Source organism: Ostrinia furnacalis, unplaced genomic scaffold (assembly GCF_004193835.3).
Source record: "Ostrinia furnacalis isolate ACB-3 unplaced genomic scaffold, ASM419383v2 OfSCF2600, whole genome shotgun sequence".
NCBI classification, from domain to species: Eukaryota; Metazoa; Arthropoda; class Insecta; order Lepidoptera; family Crambidae; genus Ostrinia; species Ostrinia furnacalis.
Window position 1 is genome coordinate 935,298 of NW_021132839.1, and position 20,095 is coordinate 955,392.

The window sequence follows — 20,095 nt, forward strand, 5'->3', positions numbered from 1 at the left end:
AATAATAAAAATAAATAAAAAGTATATAAGTAGTATATCCGTTAAGCTAGCACCCATAACACAAGCATTGAGTTGCTTACTTTGGGGCTAGCTGGCGCTGTGTGAAATTGTCCAAAGATTTTTTTTTTTTTATCATTGTCTCGACCGAGTAAACATTTTAATGTCTCGCCCGTTTACTCGATACGTGTGATCAAGGCTTTAGATACTTACTGAAGGTCAGCGCGATGGTCCAGATGATGAGTATGGCGGTCTTGGCGCGGCCGGTGGTGGACTTGAACTTGAGCGGGAAGCAGATGGCGTACCAGCGGTCCACGCTGATGAACGTGAGTGTCAGCACCGACACCGTCACCGACACCGACTGCCGACAAAACATCAAGTCATAGTTTAATTAATACCAGAGTAAATATAAATGAGTAGGTCATCTTCATAGAAACGCACCGAGCGCGGTTTGTATGTGAGCGCGCGCCAATACGTATGCGGCGCGCACGCACACACTGACAAAATTCAGCGCACCTCACCGCTAATCCACGCTAAACTACCAATGCGACACGCTAAAATGACCTACTCATTTGTATTTACTCTGGTAACAGTCTCTCTTGTTAAAATCAAAATCAAAAATATTTATTCAGTTTAGACCACAAGTGGCACTTATGAACGTCAATAGAAAATAATAAAAAAAGAAAAGGTAGCCCTTATGGGGCACTTTACATGTCTCCTTATCTTTTGGGCCCTACCAGCGCTTCGAGAATCGGGCACTCTTGTCAGAGTGGTCATGGTTGCGCTGACGAGGTACATGGTGGGGTGATGTCATCTCCGAGGGTAGCTCTCCTGGCGATGTGCTTCCATTTCTGACGGTTAGAGGCGTCGCGAGTACACTGGACCATGGTGGACTCAGTGACCTTCGTGACGGCGTCTATCCAGCGGGTATATCAGTGCCCTGGGGCCAAATGGGGACCCCATTTTAATATTTTCCCCAGGGCAGGGCACTGTTATCTAAAATGGTTAGGTTTTATCAAGTTTATTGACGTCAGCTTACTTAATCATGATACAGCATTAATATTTTGACCTTTCTCTTCTTTTCACAATAAAACGCACATCGATGAATAATAAAATACACATATCGCTATCCGTCAAATTGCCAACACTGACACTGCCAACCGACAGAAAGAATTTACCTAAATGTTTTTTTAATGCTTTTTATATTTTTGCCTTGCCTTGCGAATATGGTTACGAATTAAAAGGGTAGGAAGTGCGGTTGTTATGGTAAATTCTTTGTACTTGTTTTGTACAAAAAACAAAATATTATGGCGTTTTTTATTCCTTTTGCATTTATACCCTTTTGCTATTGTTTGTTAAAGAAACATTTTTTTTGACTTGTGATTGTTTTCAATCGTGCGTACTTTTATCAAAGAATATTAACATATTCCAAGAATGGGTAAATATTTTTTAGTATAATATATTAGCAAGTCAAATTCAGTTGTGAAATATTACTTAGATGTTAAAGTAAAACCTATATTTTAATGGAAAGTTATTCGGTTAGTTCAAACAAATATTATTAAATTATACCTATTGGTTGAATTTCAACAAACCACAAACTGTTATTTTACGATCGAATTTGATCTGAAATGGAACTTATAATTGAGTGATGTCCGTTTTCACTATTAATCCCTAATTTTTAAGCGACCCCGATGGTAACACATAACTGAAATTTTGTTTTTATGTTCTCTTCTTGTTTTAATCTCAAGGTGCTACCCTAAAAATAGATTTGAGACAATATTTAGAAAAGCTTTGAACATCGTTTCGGGCTTTAAGGAGCTTAAAAGCTCAAAACAGGATTGAGGCCGTGGATTGGTTTTTATATTTATGTTATTTAAGACTGTCTCAGATTGAATCGACTTTGGAAAGTTATCTATACTTATAATAAATCTGTAAAGAGGTCAATTCTGTACATTAAATATATTTTCAAAATAACTATCAGGGGGTGATTAGTGATCGATACTGATGCCAAAAATGCAATCAGTAAAATTTTTGTCTGTCTGTCTGTCTGTCTGTCTGTCTGTCTGTCTGTCTGTCTGTCTGTCTGTATGTTCCTTATAGAAACAAAAACTACTCGACGGATTTTAACGAAACTTGGTACAATTATTCTTCATACTCCTGGGCAGGTTATAGGATACTTAGGAATTCCCACGGGAATGGGAATTAGCAGGAAAATCGTTTTGTATGAAAAATCTGAACCGCTTAAGTTAGACGCTTGGAATTCGGCATGCAGGTACCTTAGTAAACTTAAAGCTTAGTTACAACAGGATATTGCAAAATTCCCACGGGAACGGGAGTTAGCGGAAAAAATCATTTGTATGAAAAAATCTAAACCGCGTAAGATAGATGAAGGGGGTAAAACGGGATCCACGCGTACGAGGTCGCGGGCGGCCGCTAGTTTTGTAATAATTTTAACCTCTCGCTTAAATTTTGCCTTATTAAGCCTACATCAAAGTAAAGTTTAACTTCCTGTTTGAGTAATTATGGTCAGTTAAACGGAATAATAACTTTACCTATATGTAGAAAAGTTAAGTTTAAGCGAATTTGCATTTAGCTACAAAATGGTATCTTATGTAGTTAGTTGTAATAAGTCTGATTTTGCTACATTTGATATATTCATTCCGAAGCGGTGGTAGAGCTAGCTATACTATTTGCGACGTGTATGAGTGCCCTGGAAAGGGCCTATGTACTGAATAAACCATTTTATTTATTTATTTATAATTTTGAATATTGATTTTGAAACGCTTTATACACTTCCTTATTTCTAACCAAATTATAGCTTTTCCTCTACAAATCAGGTAAAACATGGAAGTTTATTTAACTTGAGAAATGATGGCTTTCCCATACAAACTTATCCGTAATTTGTCCCTGTGCAAAAGGCGTCCTTCCTAAAGTTTAATTTATTGCTTTCCTTACCAAAAAAGAAAAAAAGAAGTATTCTCTAACGCCAATTTAAAAACACAGACGAGCTATTCTCGTGGTTATGACATACGTATAAAAAAATCACAAAGCTCATTTATTTTCTGTAAGTAAGCTCAAAGAGCACTCTGACTGTGACTCTGATTGATGTATGAAATTGAACGGCTGAATAATATTGAAATCACAGTCGATTGCCTATTGTTATGTAAATAAGAGAACTGCTTTTGAGAGCACTGAAATTACCCCCGCACCGTTTGAGTTATTTATATTTGTCACTCATAAAAATAGGTAACATAAAGGTGATTCATCATCATCATCATCATTTCAGCCACAGGACTTCCACTGCTGAACATGGCCTCCCCCAATGACTTCCACATCGCCCGGTTGGTAGCGGCCTGCATCCAGCGCCTTCCTACTACCTTTATGAGGTCGGTCCACCTTGTGAGTGGACGTCCCACGCTGCATTTTTCGGTACATGGACTCCACTCCAATAATTTTCTAAAAATAATTTATCCCAAGAATGTGTACAGAATATTATCGAAAGATAATTACCTATATGTAGGTACTTATAAGAAGTCTTATTGGCTTTCTTAGACTTTCACATAATAAGGAAAGCAACCTCAAAAACCATATCAAGGAATTTCATTTCGTAACATTCCCTAAGACCCTGTTTATGTTTTTACACGCCTAAGTACCAAAGTATCTCACGATATTGAAATGTTTTGCCACATATTAAAATTTCCTTGCAAATAAAAGTCAAGTCTCTTACCTGGAAATAGAGCAGCAATTTGCACAACACGTTCCCCAAAAACCATGTCTCTGTCACGTCCCATAGGACTGTAGGTGGAAGGCAGAATAGGATCACCATGAAGTCTGCTACCGCCAAATTCACTATGAAGTAATTTGTGACAGTCCTCATGGTGTGGTTTCTATAAACAGCTATGCACACTAACGCATTGCCCACAAGTCCAATTATAAATACCACTGTGTGCGTCCCAATCAAAACCCATTCGTAAGTTTGCGGGTAGATGTAATCATTTAACATGGTCATGTATTCTTCTTTGGTCATATTACAGTACTCTTCAGAACCCACACATTCTTCTGTTTTATTAACTTCAACATTCAACTGTTTTAGCTCACTCTGTTCTAATTTACTTATATCTTCTACTTTTAATTCGTTATCGTCTATATCATTAGCTTCATTAACATAATTGGGGTCTAATTCATTGTTTGTTTTCATTCTCGTTTCATTGGATTCTTCATTAGAGTTAGCATCAACAGTACCGTGGGTTACGATTAAAAATAGACCAATGACTACAATTACGTTCGTAAACATTTTTCTGTTTTTATAAATGCTTTTCCGTTGGGCTGGCGACTTGTTTTTCTACCGCATTGTACATCTGAAACAAGGAAAGAATTTTTATTAGATGTTGGGTAAATGTTTGTTATGTAAACAATGTCTATGTGACATTTCACACAAGAAGTATGTTGTATTAATTATAGCATACACATAGCCGGATAGCAATTATACAGTGACAATAAGACATATTTGCTCAGCTTGGCGGGACATTACCGCTATCTTTTTATCGATTATTCTAAAAAAACTTGATGTCTCAAAGGATGTAGACTAAGAGATAGTGAACGCCAGACCTACGTCATTTTATAAAAGCTGAAAGTTTGTCAGCGTATGCTCCCAATGTAGGATATAATGTTGGTGAATAATGAAGTTTGGTCCATCGTGGCTTTGGCAGCTATCCTAAAAAAAAGTCAAAACTGTCTTTCTGATGAAACTACTTCTAATTATTGCCCAAATATTATAAATAAAAATCAGATTTTATGGTATTTAACGTTAGTAGAATTACAGTCTATTGAATATACAGAAAAAGCCACCGTAAAAGTTAGCTGCCAAAGCCACGATGACCCAAACTTCATAATTCACCAACATTGTATTCTATATTGGGAGCATACGCTGACAAACTTTCAGCTTTTATAAAATGACGTAGGTCTGGCGTTCCCTAGCTCTTAGTCTAATGGTTCAATGTATAAGAAGACACGTTAAGGTACAGTCAGCGTCAAATAGTTCGTGACACCCAAAGTAGCCAAAAAGATCGCACTTCTTTGCTCCAATTGGATAAGGTTGTGATATCAACATTTTGGCAAAATAGGACAAGAGGTTCGTGACCTTGTACAAAGTTTCATTAGAGGTCATTCAGCAGTTCCTTGGCACTCCTCTTCCAACGTTGGACCAAACGTTTGGAATGCTGATGGAAAGCGAAAAATTATGTTTACAGTAATATGTTTACATTACAGCGCGTTAATAGACAGAGGACAAGCGGTTTGGGCGTAAATGTAAACAAACTTGTTTTTTAGAATTACACTACATTGATATTCTTGATATTTTCTGTAATGATCCTATTAACTTCCTAATTACATCGTAAAAAACTCATTTATTTTTGCATACAGGGCAGATAATATGTACCATCCTAGACTGCATCTCACTTAACACCAGGTGCGATTTCGGTCAAATACCTGTCTTGTCCAGCATAAAAAAAATAGGCTTTTAAAAAGCACTTTTACACGTCAACGGAGACGGAACTTCCTAATTATTTTATTCAATAATGACCTGCTTTTCTTGAAAGGGTATCAAAAGGTATTTGACGAAATCAAGTCTTTTGTTAACCTCAACATATTTTTTAAAATCTTCCACTGAGAATTTCGTAACAATACATAATAAGTACCTAATATCAAGGCAATCCTACTTAATAATAATATAATAATAATATTATAAATGCGAAAGTTTGTGTGGATGTCTGGGTGTTTGTTACTCTTTCACGCAAAAACTTCTGAACGGATTTTGTTGAAACTTTACAGTATTGTTGTTTATAACCCAGATTAACATATTATAGGCCATAATTTATGACGATATGTGACAAATAAATTTCAATAAATAAATAAGACGTGTCTAAAATCGCCATCTATCTTCATTGGTTAAAATCTACAGCGCTGGACAAACTACTGTTTTTGACGTTTGTAAATATTCATGCGGGGGAATAATAATTAATAAACGCCATCTATCAACATGATATCTAACAACAGATTTTACGAACTAAGGCTGAGTTGCACCAACTATTTTTGACAGTAACTATGACGATAACCGGTGTTTTTTGTATGGGATTTGTCAGATTTTTGACGTTTGTCAAAGTTAAAGTAAGATGGTGCAACCCAAACTTAGGGGGTAAAACCTGTGGTAATACGAGGTACACGCGTACGAAGTCGCGGGCGGCCGCTAGTTAGTAATAATTTAGACCTTAAAGGTACGGAACCGACTTTCGACAGTTAAATTCATTTTACTTCGGTTGAGTGTTTTATTAAGTAGGTACTCATTTATATTTCGCATTTCCGCCATTAGTGAATTTTGTGTCTTTCTCGGAATTTGTTTGTAAATCACGCGCGCCTCTTCTCAATTAATTATTGATTTTTGTAAAATTATTTCCGCGACATTTGGCACTGGTAAATAATTAAGAAAAATATTCTGGCTACATCAAAGTGACTCGTTTTGCTCTTTTAATTTGGTAAAATCTTTGAAAAGAGGCGTTAATAAAAAACTCATATAAATATTTCCTTTGCATGTAGGCTTTTACACGTCCTAATATTAACCCTACCACTGCTTCGGGACATAAATGGGCCAGTGATGGGAATAAGCAGCACAAGAAACTTAGTCACTACTTAGTTAACATAATTGTTGCAATTCACGAAGGCGAGTGAGCTCTATATGTGTTGTGGCTCACTACTGTTCGTTTGTCAAAAGTTTTGATAGACATTACACTATCGTTATATGCATGTACACGTACACACACAAGTAAAGCTCACATGCTTTCGTGAGTTGCAAGAACTATACTCAGTATTTAGTAACTATGACTGAGTTTCTTGCGCTGCTTCTTCACAGCACTGGCCCATATTGTCCCGAAGCAGTGGTAGGGTTGGGAAGTGTAAAAGTGCTGTTTGAGAGTCTACTGCCCGTTTTCACCATCAATCCCTATGTTTAAAAGAGACCCCTTTAAAAATAAATTTCCTGTTAAATGTTACTATAGGTGTCACTTAAAAGTTAGGGAGTGATGGTGAGAACGGGCATACGTCTTACAAAATAAATGATTTGAATTTGAATTGTGATATTTTGTCGTTTGTGTTTTCTCCGTAATATTGTCTAATCTTAGATTAATAAAGCCTAGATAGATAGTCAGTGCACGAAAGGTGAGGCAGTTTTTAGGGAGCCGGCACGGCTCACCCGTAAACGTCACATGAACTGTCAAAGTGAAAAATTGGTAAACACGTTCGACGAATTTCAATTAATTAAAACGGTTTGTGCTGTGAAAGGGTGTCTAAAATACATCAGAAAAACGAAAGAAAGTGACCAGTGTTACATTTCATAAGTAAGTACTACAATTCGACGCGCATTTTGCTTGAATTTGGCTTTCAAACATTAAATACGGGAATGATACCAGTAACAAGAAAATTTATTTCCCAATTGTTCGCCGTACAAATACACTTCCTTTTTTATGAAATCGAGACTTTTAAGTCGATTTATCTTATTGTTATTAGGTAGGTACTTTGAATTCAATAAATAAGTAAGTACATGATGCGTTTTGTTTTTGTTAATTATAAAATAATTAAAAACGTATTAAAAATTTCCCTACTTTCGGGAAAATCGCCTTCACTGTCTACACTCCCCAACAAAATTGACACTAATGACATAAGATTTTTGCCTTACTCTTGACGAAGCGTTTGTATGAAGACTATCCATCTAGGTTTTATTAATTTAAGTGTCTAATTAATTGCGAATTTTGCGGTTTGCATTGAAGTAGTACGTAGTACACACGCCCACACTGTTAACTATCCATTTCCGTTTTTGCTCTCGCTCTAATCAAATGGCGATACATAGAACGAGATGACATGACTTTCAATGGGCAGTTAACACTGTTGGCGATAGTACATTAAAACTCAATGGCGGTTTGATCCCTTAGCCCTTACCACTATTGATTAATATACCTATTAGTCCCTAGTCCTTTTCCAAGGTCCTCTAATCTCTATTTCCCAAATTTTACAAAGAACACAGTAATCTTTGAAGGTAACAGACAGTTTCACATTTATAATATTTATGTAAGCCATTTGGCTCGCTAAATTTTTTGACTAATTCACAAGGGAAAAACTCGTCAAAAATATAAATGTCATATCCAATTGGTTTTCTTTACTTCTAATGACTTTGCACGAGTTCAAAAAGTTTATTAATAAGTTAAAATAGGCGACTCGATTTTACTTTTAAGGGACATGTTTTATTCGTTGCTAAGTTGCTATAAAAATTTTGTGATATGTTCTAAAACTTTGAAGGACCTTTTATCTTTAGGAACATTGTATGAGGAAGTTACCGTGGCGTATTTGAGGTCATTTTTCAGGAAGGCCCTGACATTTTTTTTTATGGATATAAGGCAGGTATTTGGTCACTATCGCACCTGACGTTAAGTGGGATGCAGTCTAGGATGGTACATAATATCTGCCCTGTAAGTGCCTATTCACTGTGTCATGCTATGATTTAGTGTCTGATAGTCCAAAATCCTGGAGGGGGAAGGGGGGGGGGCACACCATTCGGGGTGGGGGGCACCAAAAATTGGTGTAGTGAACAAATTGCTAATACATATTCCCAGTTAACTCATCTAACAAAGCTAAAGTTCACCAAAATAGGCCAGCGGTTAAAGAAGATCAAACTAGTGACGAAAGGTCTTCGATACCGAGACCATTGGCCTATTGTCACTTTTAGAGGATTTAACTCCTAAATTAGTTGAGTATCCGTATAATCCCGGCAACTTGGAAATCCCATTATTATCCTATCTGGTTGGTCAGACACTTTCTATAAGCCCACATCCCCTTAAAACTATATTGTAAATTGACCTATCTGTAGGCCCGAATCCCTTATCTGACGGAAATTCTAAAGTGAAACTCTAAACTTGTGCTTACCATGAGTTTACGTTAGGTGTGCTCGCTAGTGACTGCGTAAAAGAATGACATTAAATGGTATGACATATTGTGCAGCGCCCCTAGGGGCTACTTTCAAGAAATAAAATCTTGATAGATTTTTTTGACGTACCTACTCGCTAGCACACCTAGCCTAACGTAAACTCATGGTAAGCACACTGAATAGTAAATATGCCATGAGTGGGTTTTCTTGTCGAGAAAAACAAAGGCTTCCGCCTTTAAGTTGTTTTCAATTGTTTTTTTCAGAAGTTGCTTTTTCCTGTGATGCGGATTTCGTCACGCGTTGGATATTATAGTCTCTTTAATCTGTAGCGTGCGTATCTAAATATAATAACTCAAAGGTGACTGACTGACTGACTAACATAGTGATCAATCAACGCACAGCCCAAACCACTGGACGGATCGGGCTGTTTGGCATGCAGGTAGATGTTATGACGTAGGCATCCGCTAAGAAAGGATTTACGAAACTCCACCCCTAAGGGGGTAAAACGGGATCCACGCGTACGAAGCAAGCGTATGTTGCAATGCCCTTACAGGGCCATGTTTCGGGACTCTGTATTATTATTTAAGATCCAAATATTACTATACCAACATGATGCATTAAACATTTATGACTATGGACTATGAAGTCGCGGGCGGCCGCTAGTTTATGTATAATCACGCTGCTGGTTGCGTGCATGTATCCCGCGTAATAGGAAATACATTTGTTTAAAATAAGGACATGCGGGCCGCTCTCGTCGGAACCAGAGGGCTTAGTGTGAGTTTATATCAAACGTCCTCAATAGTGAGCGCGTTAAAAAAATAAATGAAAATTTTAGTTCTTGTAAGTTTCCGCTACGGGACTTTTCCCACCTCTCTTTCCCACCACTGCAACTCCTGTGTAGCCAGGATCTTGACCGCCAATAAAAACCCAACCAGTGAGGGTTAAGTTTGTCCCGGGGGAAAGTTAAACTGTCATTGGATGGACCCGCAACGAAAATAATCAGTAGAACATAGGAAGAGTTCGAAGTTAAGGTTCAACTTCCCTCCATTGCAAAGCAGATGACAGGTGACAAACAAAGGTTTAGTAAACCTTTATGAAAAAGATATACAGTGTGAGTCACGTTAAAGTGTACATATGAAAATAGATGAAACTAGACCTATTTTTATCGACAAAAAAGAGGTCAAAAAATTTTTGAGATTTTTTTTTAATTTTTTATAGAATATTTTTTCTTCCAATTACTTATTGTAAAGAAAACGTAATAACTTTTAAACTAAGCGGTATATCCTGATAAAATAAAAACAGTAATAATGCTAAATAACAGGCGATACTTAAAAAATACATAAAATACACAAAAAATGCCAACAAATAATAAAAAATGATACTTTTTGAAAAAAATCTGCTCAAAAATTCGTGTTTTTTTTGTTATTTGATAAATTTCTCAAAAAATGCCCCTATAACAGGTGGTTTTTATTGTTTTGTATTATTTTTTATCGTATTACCTTTGTAAAACCAAAAATTGCATGTCTCTATCATAGGGATAGAGACATGCAATTTTTGGTTGTTACAACATTTGCTATGATAGTTTGAACAAAGGCCTACCACAACATTACTCCCTCTACAGGTAGGGACAATTTTAATTTTAACTAAAATGCTTATTTTACTTCAAAATCTTTTGTTTTTACTTGAAATCTAACTTGTCTTTATCAAAATTACAAATCTAGAGCCATTTTCAGTTTCGTTGTTAACGAAGCGTTGAATGGCGCGCCCGGAGAGGCTTAGTTCAAACGATCATAGCAAATGTTGTGATAGGGATAGAGACATGCGATTTTTGGTTTTATAAAGGTAATATGATAGAGAATAATTCAAAGTAATAAAAACCACCTTTTATAGGGGCATTTTTTGGAGAAATTTATCAAATAACCAAAAAAACACGAATTTTTAAGCAGATTTTTTTCAAAAAGTATCATTTTTTATTATTTGTTGGCATTTCCTGAGTATTTTATGTATTTTTTTAGTATCGTCTGTTATTTAGCATTATTACTGTTTTTATTTTATCAGGATATACCTCTTAGTTTCAAAATTAATAAGTTTTCTTTACAATAAGTAATTGGAAGAAAAAAAATGCTTTAAAAAATTTAAAAAAAATCTTAAAAATTTTTCGACCTCTTTTTTGTCGATAAAAATAGGTCTAGTTTCATCTATTTTCATATGTACACTTTAACGTGACTCACACTGTATACCACTGACAATTTTATGCAAATTGTGGAATATCGAGAGACCAACGAATTCATGCATCTCGATTGTGTGAAATAGTTTTTGAGTTATGAGGGGGTCAAAAGTGGCTCCAAATGGTTTGTGTAATATTACACACACTGCTCGCCAGTTCTGTTACTTGAACTTGGCTGGACACGCTACCGCGTGTCTACATAAACTGTCACAGATTCAGCAAAAATCGTGCTTGTTACAACTTGGTCTCGGTTATAACTCTCCTAGGTCTTTAAGTCATAAATGTATAACAATAGTGTATTGACCTGAAAAGACCTTCAACATCAGACATTTGATATTCCATTAACCACCATAAAATGGGTTGTTAACTTTGTATTCTCCATTAAGTTTCGAGTGGAAGCGGATTCATCTGTCCAGTTTATGGGCTGTAAAACAGTTTGATGGGCAAATAAATCTAAATGGCACTGACTGCTTTGATTTACTTCTCAATTGGAATAAAATTAGCCTGGTTCCTTTTAGTTATTTTAATTAATTAGTGACTCAGAGGGTCGTGCTCTTATAGTGGTGACTAAAAGACTTGATGATGATCCTACTAATATTATAAATGAGAGTTTGGATGTCTGGATGTCTGGATGGATGTTTGTTACTCTTTCACGCAAAAACTACTGAACGGATTTTGATGAAACTTTACAGTATTATTGTTTATAACCCAGAATAACATATAGGCTATAATTTATGACGATATGAGAGAAATTAAATTTTACGCGGGTGAAGCCGCGGGCAAAAGCTAATGTTAATATAATTATTATCTAGCCTTTTAAGGTTTAGTTACAGAACCACTTGGATTCTGTAACGACACTTGAAATTCCATTCAATAAACTGAAATAGTTTAGTCTCAGAATTTTCAGTATTTAATCCAATTAATTACAAAGACTTTAATCGATTTTGAGTTTGTAGGGTCCCTAACATCTACGAGTATTTAGAATTTAACTTCAGTAAAAACGGGACTATTCCCACCTCTCGTTCCCACCACTGCAACTCCTGTGTAGCCAGGATCTACAGCTTGACCGCCACAAAAAACCCAACCAATGAAGGTCAAGTTTGTCCCGGGGGAAAGTTAAACTGTCATTGGACCCGCAACGAAATTAATCAGAAGAACATAGGAGGAGTTCGAAATTAAGGTTCGACTTCCCTCCATTGCAAAGCGGATGACAGGTGACAAACAAAGGTTTAAAACCTTTAAGAAAAGATTATGCACCACGGACAATAAATTAAATTAAGGGGGCCTATCTTATGAGCAATTAGCAACTACCTGCCAATAATATTTTTCACAAAATCGCTTAAAAGCACGGAAATTTTTCCTTGTCGCGACAAGATCGGTGTAATAAATTGCGGAAACAGGCTTAATGTGTTGGCGAATCAGGGAATTACAATCCCAATTCCTGGGGAATCGGTACCATGTGGCAACATCGGCCCAATCTGGCCCATCATGGCGGTTGTTTACTATTTTGTTTATTATGCAGTTAATTTCGTTTGAGATTGTTTACAGGAAATAATCATTGTTTTATCACAAGAAATGGTGCAAAATTTTGTAGTGCGTGGTTGCGGTAGTACGTGGTGTCCTGGAAGTGACATAAGATTCCACGCGTAAGTGTTTATTTCGTGATTTCCGACATTGGATCATTGTAAACATTTTTCACATTTTTTACAGTAATTTCTTCCTAAAACGTATTACCAGTATTTACACTTATAATTTTTAATGATACCTAGTCAAGAAATAAAGATTTTACATTGAGTTTCATTGAATTTGAGCAAATTTATATTTTTTGTTTATTTAGAAAGAGAGAGTCTGCCCACAGAGAGCGAGATAGTGATACATAGTTTGTGCTTCAAGTAGGTATTGGGAGCGTGGCCTCCATTTTTATCTGTAGCTTCATGTATATCGCTACTATATTCATAGATAATAGACTTTCAGTTAATCGTCAAAATTGACATTGTTTTTTAAATAACAACAAATGGTATGAATTTTTAAATGTGATATTTTTATAAAGGTAAGTCCCCAAAACAACATTTGATAGCCTATTTTCTTTCGATCTTGGCATCTAAGTTCCTGTTTTCTACATATTTTATAAGTTACTACTACCTATTTGATAAGTAACTTTGTCACTTTTTCCGTGTGAACAAAAGCCCTACAATAAATCACCTATTTTTACCTAGTAGGTATACCCTTCATATTTATGCTAGACGTGTTGCAAAGACAATAATTATTATTATTAGCATAGCATGCCATAGGTACTACTCGTACCTATGTACGTGTGGAATGGCTCACATACTACCCGTTCGCGCTAAGTTTGCCGCCCTTCTGACCGACCTGTAACGTTGCCGTTTGCTGTTTTTTCACAAATTAATATTTCTTCTCGATATTCTGATTTTGGATACCACTAGCGACATCTATTGGCGTGATTCAGAACTAATTTGCAATGGATGGCGCTTTTTGCTCAGTTAATTGAAATATATTTTGATGAAACATTTCCCAGTGTTTTTATATTGATTATTCTATTTTTCAAATAGAATATTTTCAGTGTTCTGGAAATTGTTTTCATCATGGTTTTATTAGTACAGTATTTACTTTTTCAAGCGGCGAAACGAAACGTATCGCGATGTCTATGATTAGCGCCTGTCAGTGGAGCTGTCAAATCACTTAGGAATTTGTCGATCGTGCGCAACCGCAATTTGATTATTTTCGGGAATGTATATTCCTTGTATTTCAAATCGGGTCATGCAGAATGCATCCACGATAATTTATTAATATAATTTAAAAATAATCACACATGAGGTAAGTTCCCGTCGGAGAATTTATTTATTTTTCGTGATTGATATTTTTCGTATTCCAGTACGTGGTATTTCATGTGATCGTTTCTTTCAGAAATTCCCTAAATCCTATTCGGATGAGGGTATTGGGTTGCTGAGGGCTGCGAGCGAAGCTCAAATTAGTGAACAGCCTTCGTAAGTATTTCTTTCCCATTGCGGGTTTTTTCATAACCTAATGCCACGTTCCACATGTGATGCTGACACTCGTATTTTTCGTTTCAGATGCGGGATTTCATATATTTCAAATTTCATTATTTTATAATTTAAACATAATGTTTTGATGATATTTCATATATCTTAATTTCTCTTCATTTCGTATGAATTATTTCTCCTTTCTGAACTGCTGATCTCTTCGCATTTCCTCCTTGTCATCAAACCTCTGTCTCTGCAAGAGTTTGAACGCTTTCCTGTCGAGGAGATGCAAGAGCTGCATCTGGCACTGCGCGCTTGAGGCCGTGGACACAAAATATAACAGAAGACAAACTCCATACTAAACGCGCTCGAGCCACGCACACATAGACACCGCTCCTAGCAAGACTGTCTTGGACGAATGCGAGCGCGACGTGGCGCGACAGACGTTCGCCACACGTTCGCTGTGGTTCGCTTGAGTCACGCGCCGGTCAACCGCCTGTGATATTATTTTGTTTTGCGAAATTGACGAAAATGAGTGAACAGAAAAAGTCGTATTATAATTGTTCGGTATTTGGTTGCTTAAACTCATAATTAAATACCGAATTTTCATTTTTTAAATTACCAGTTGATTCGGGGAGGTAAGTAAGTTATTTATTTGAATTTCAATTGAAATTGAAATTCAACGATCCGTGAAATTTAGTTTGTCACAGATCGTCATAAATTATAGCCTATATGTTATTCAGGGTTATAAACAATAATACTGTAAAGTTACATCAAAATCCGTTCAGTAGTTTTTGCGTGAAAGAGCAACAAACATCCAGACATCCAAACTTTCGCATTTATATAATAGTGTCAACCACTCAACTAAATACTACTTCCTTCTCGTGTATTTGTTTGCAAACTATTACTATAATAACGTACTAAATATAAATAAGTATACGTGGATATCTGTTATTGTCTTTCTTGTATAGTATTAAGAGTAACATTTGTCTATCATAACGAAATAAACGCAACACCCGCACCATGACAAAACAACCCTAGCGCGACGGCCGAGCGTGCGAGCGAGAGAGGTATGCAAAGCGAGGTACATACATGAGTTTACCTTCTGTTATATTTTGTGCCGTGGAGGACGCTGCTTGTAGCCTAAAAGTGTGCGAGACCCGTTGGACCCCGGAAGAAGAGAGGAACGTTCAGGGTAACGGCTTATAACCGCATGGCTTCCAAGGTACCCACTTTTCCATCCTTCAAGTAGGAGTCTTTCCGACCTGACATCGCGCAGTTATCTTAAATAGTAGAGTCTTTTAATATTTAGGCTGAGTTTTAAGAAATTTGTAGTGGCAATAATATTCACCAAACCGAACCTAATTAACGACCCTGAATCCCTTGAGATTGGCACTATTACAGTAGTTATTATAATATCGTAATTGTTAACTATATACGAGCATTCGAGATAAAAATAAATTGTGTCAATTGAGAGGGAGCTGTTTTATTTACATTTTCTAATTTCACACAAGGAACGGTAACTTATAAAAATTTCTGCAAGCCGGACAACCTCTTTTTCCCGTGCAGACAACTCACCATCTTCTCAGTCTGCACCGGTGGCGGTTCAATTCCAGTCACCAAGCCGCCAGGGAAAAAATCGTTTCTTGCGGACCGCACCAACAAACCACACTACCAGTAGTGTCGTGGGGAATATTTTTTCCCTTCTACACTACCAAGCCAGTAGTGTCGTGGGTTATTTATAAGGACCATACATCTTCATTCCCATCGACACTACTCCATAACTAAACGCGCGTCCCCTCCCCCAACCGCGATTAAAGGCAATCGGTTAGTGACGCAATTAATGTGTCTTATTTTATGCAAATACACAATTCTTATCAATATTAATAAATAAAAAACATTCTAAATATAGTTTGTTATAGTTATAGACGTTTCCCTTCGAGTGACGTCATATCGCCAGCGGCAAACTTAAAGCGAACGGATAGTAGGTAATTAAGCTGTAAATACCTATACCCTTGAGCCATGTGCGTGTGGACTGAGTTACTTAGGGCTGTTATGGATATGTAGTTTCGGTTATGGATACGGTTACGGATATAGGAATAATATTATACCGGTTTCGGTTACGGATATTTTTTTATTTCGGATATCCGAAGGTTTAGGTTACGGTTACAGATAATATCTATGCTTTAGAATGTAATTTGCAATAGTTGTCTAACACGGTTCATTCATGGCCGCACACTTTACATCGAATAAAAAGTAATAAATAATATAAATTTATACTAGATGGCATTATAAAGGTAAATCAGACTGTTTTGCCTTTACATATAATGCTATACAAAAACAATTAAAACTGCCTACATCCGAAACTTTTAAATCGGTTACGGTTTCGGATAACCGAAAGTTTCGGTTACGGATATCCCTGGACAGTGATCTTTTCAAAAAACTCATCCAACATAACCAAATTTTGAGAGGATTTAGGATATAACTGTGAAAACTTCATAGTAAGGTATTCAATTTGTGAAACCTAAACATCGAAAGCTATAACTAATTTAATAAATCTACTGTCTGGGCAGCGCAGTTCTTTCACAATTATTCAAGTTTTATTTATTCATTCATTCATTTAATTTAAAGCAAGAAGTTACGAAGAAACAAATTTTATGGCTTAACTGCTCTAACTTGCTCAAAACTAAACAAATGTACATTATAGAGCTGCTTCAATAAAACAAGGAGGTATGAATTTTTTAATATTTTTTTTTTTGGCAGCCTTTACTAGGCAGATTCAGTGGAGAACCTTCTGTTCTCTATTAAACAAAATCTTTTAATTAATATTATACACACTGATTGCTTCCCTTCTTGCCAGTCTGGTGAATGCATGCGCATTGAGTAAATCAAATAAATTGTTAAAATGCTCCAGAAAAGTGGCTGTTGCAACAGATCCTGCAGGCAGCTCATCTAAAACAATATTACAAGTTTTAGTTAAGTAATCAGATATTTTGACAGCATTTCTTAAAATAAAGAAAAGGGAGTAGAAACTAAAAAGATAATAATTTGATAGATAAGTTATCCAAACAATATATTGGGCACTAGCGGCCGCCCGCGACTTTGTATGCGTGGACCCTGTTTTACCCCTATAGCCTATAATGTTATTCTGTGTTATAAAAAATAATACTGTAAGGTTTCATTAAAATCCGTTCAGTAGTTTTTGCGTGAAAGAGTAACAAACATGTTGACATCCAGACATCCATACAAACTTTCGCATTTATAATATTAGTAGGATTATGACAAAGTAATAATGCAAAAACATTCCAAACTCGTCATGCCAAATTATATTAGTTTATGATATCAAAACATTTGTTAGTATTATGGTTAAATTTTGTCATAGTATTAATAGATAGTCAAAAGTGTTTTTGGTTTACTTACTAGTAGATGCTTTTGAATAAAATGCCCATTGCCATTGCCACGGAGTGACTAAATATCTGGGCAGTCAACTTAACCCTCATTTTCTCTTTTCCGTTGGGTTGGATGCGATGTTGTTAAAGTTTTGGGGAGAATACAAAGTAGGTTCAAAGAACCTTTAAATATGCTTCCAAGACGCGACACTTGAAATTAGAAAAAAAGGAGTTAAAAGATATTTTTTGTACATTAGTATTAAGATTAGGCATTAAAAAGTAAGTATTACCTGTCACTATTGTATTTCCCATAGTTGTAGATTGGACAGGGATAGTTAATTTCACATCATGTCATAAATAAGTTTCTGAAGCACTTCAGATGTGGCGGGTCTGGCAAAGTAATTATTTCTTCTCCTTCAAATACAAAGTAAGTATGGCTTATTTACAGTGGATCCCAGGTTCTCCAGTGCTCTGACGTTGACCCCATCCAAGTCGCAAATTTTTACACAATACATTTATTCCCGTTTTAAGACATTCGTGTAGAACCTGGAATTCGTAATAAATATGATTGCTATTAGTGTATTCAATATTAAATATTTCTACTAAGTGTCTCAGTAAAACTGGCACGAAACTAGTCACTCACAACACAACACCTTGTGCTAAGCACTTGAGTCTTGAATTACCCAAAGAAGCAATACGGAGGACACGCAGATGCTCAACTTGACGTATTGTTGTTTATTGAAAATTACAAGATTAAATTGAGAGTAATTCAATCAATCAAACTGAAAAGTACTTTGTGAGAGTATACTGAATGTCAGCAGGGTCAGCAGTCAGCCACTTTTTTTTTTTCTTGGCTTTCGCGGTTTGCGTTTAGCCACCACAACGGTGTGGGAGAAAATGTTACGAAACGTTTAGGAAAAGAAAAAACCGGGGTGGAGTACAGAAAAGGATGAGGATCAGGTTGGGAGGTGAGAAATTAAATAATAATAAAATTAAAATATATAAAGGAATTAAGGCATGTTAATATAATATAATAAGTCAGTCACTTTAGTTATGAAGAAATAACGATGTTGCCAGTAAGAATTAGGAAATTCTACTTATTTTTTTATTATTATTTAGTGGCAACCAAACCTCTCTGGGAGGATTATAGTTCCAAAATACTGAACTGTCCTATCCGTGACATTGGCAGCGGGGCGCCACCGTCAATACCGGATCGCTGGTTCCGATTTTTGCCATGTTGGAAACTATATAGTTGAACGACGGTAGCGCCCCCTTTTCAATGAGTTTGGTGGGACAGTTCAGTTTAGGCAAAGAGTTTAGGTCATCTTTAAGATGTTTTTATATGTCATTGGATTGGAGGGAGGAATGATTGAAGAAAGTTTACATTAGAGCTATAAAATAATAATTTAGTTATGTAAAGACAGCCTAATATAAGTCCCTCTGTTAAAATTACATAATACAGGGTGGAAACGATAAGTGATCTCACTCGATAATTTCTAAACCATACAAGATATCGAAAAACTGGTTCCTGATCCTGAAAGTGCTTTACGAGCTCTTTCAAACGGCACCAATAACAGATTACAGAATAAACTGGAAGTATCTGAAAATTCAATGTTTCCAGCTTCCATACTAAATGTATGCCAACCACACAATATTAAGTGTAATTTTTAAAAATTAAATAATGAACCTAAAAAAAACTCGTAAATTGCATTTTTATTTAAAATTATTCAAGGAAAAAATTAGTTTTAGGCTTTACTTGCTATAAAGTGTTGTATCAAGTATCAAGAGATGAGTGCCATGACTGTGGTAGTACTAAATGTATGGGGGATGGAAACATTGGATTTTTGGATAGATCCAGTTTATTCTGTAACTTAATATTGATACCGTTGGATAGAGCTCGTGAAGCACTTTTAGGATCAGTAACCAGTTTTACGATACCTTCTGTAGGTTTTAATATTATGAGGCTGTACAAATGTATGGAAGCCGGAAACATTGATTTTTCGGATAGATCCAGTTTATTCTGTAACCTGTTATTGGTGCCGTTTGAAAGAGCTCGTAAAGCACTTTCAGGATCAGGAACCAGTTTTTCGATATATCTTGTATGGTTTAGAAATAATCGAGTTAGATCACTTATCGTTTCCACCCTGTATATTTACTTTAATGAAGACATTTTTATATATAGGTAGGTATATTTAATAAATAACACTGTGATTAAATCTGGATTTATCTTTAATTTACTAAAAGTGAATTTTAAAAACAAACTAATACAAAAACCATAAAGAAAATCGTATCATTTTCGGTCTTAATTAAAACATTGACTTCTTGGCGGGAATCTGAAGCGTCATGTTAGCGGTTTTGTTTTATTTCCTCAAATTCGTGTTTGGGCGACTATTAATGTGTAATAATGGTGGATTATTAACCATTAAGTGTTCGTGAACGTGCATGAGTGTGGGCAAGTGAAGCAAAACAGTGCATCGTGATTCTTCTGGTTCTGTCAAGTTGTCCATAGGAG

General features: G+C 36.0%; 1 protein-coding gene and 1 long non-coding RNA gene across 2 annotated transcripts in view; both read right to left on the reverse strand.

The window, feature by feature from the left end:
- The window catches only part of LOC114355994 (orexin receptor type 1-like), a 49,859-nt gene extending 45,498 nt beyond the window's left edge, over window positions 1–4,361 (reverse strand). Inside the window, exons 1-2 of the mRNA XM_028309067.1 lie at window positions 3,725–4,361; window positions 211–358 (exon numbers count right to left, since the gene is read on the reverse strand). Coding sequence (XP_028164868.1) covers window positions 211–358; window positions 3,725–4,291 — 715 coding nt within the window. The 5' untranslated portion in view covers window positions 4,292–4,361. The remainder of the gene's footprint in view (window positions 1–210; window positions 359–3,724) is intronic.
- A 13,259-nt stretch (window positions 4,362–17,620) lies between these two features.
- On the reverse strand, window positions 17,621–18,408 carry LOC114355965 (uncharacterized). Its single transcript, XR_003656148.1, has 3 exons — window positions 18,227–18,408; window positions 17,874–18,129; window positions 17,621–17,793 (listed from the first exon to the last, which is right to left on the reverse strand). It is a non-coding gene; the product is annotated as an uncharacterized LOC114355965 (long non-coding RNA).
- Between the last annotated feature and the right edge of the window lie 1,687 nt (window positions 18,409–20,095).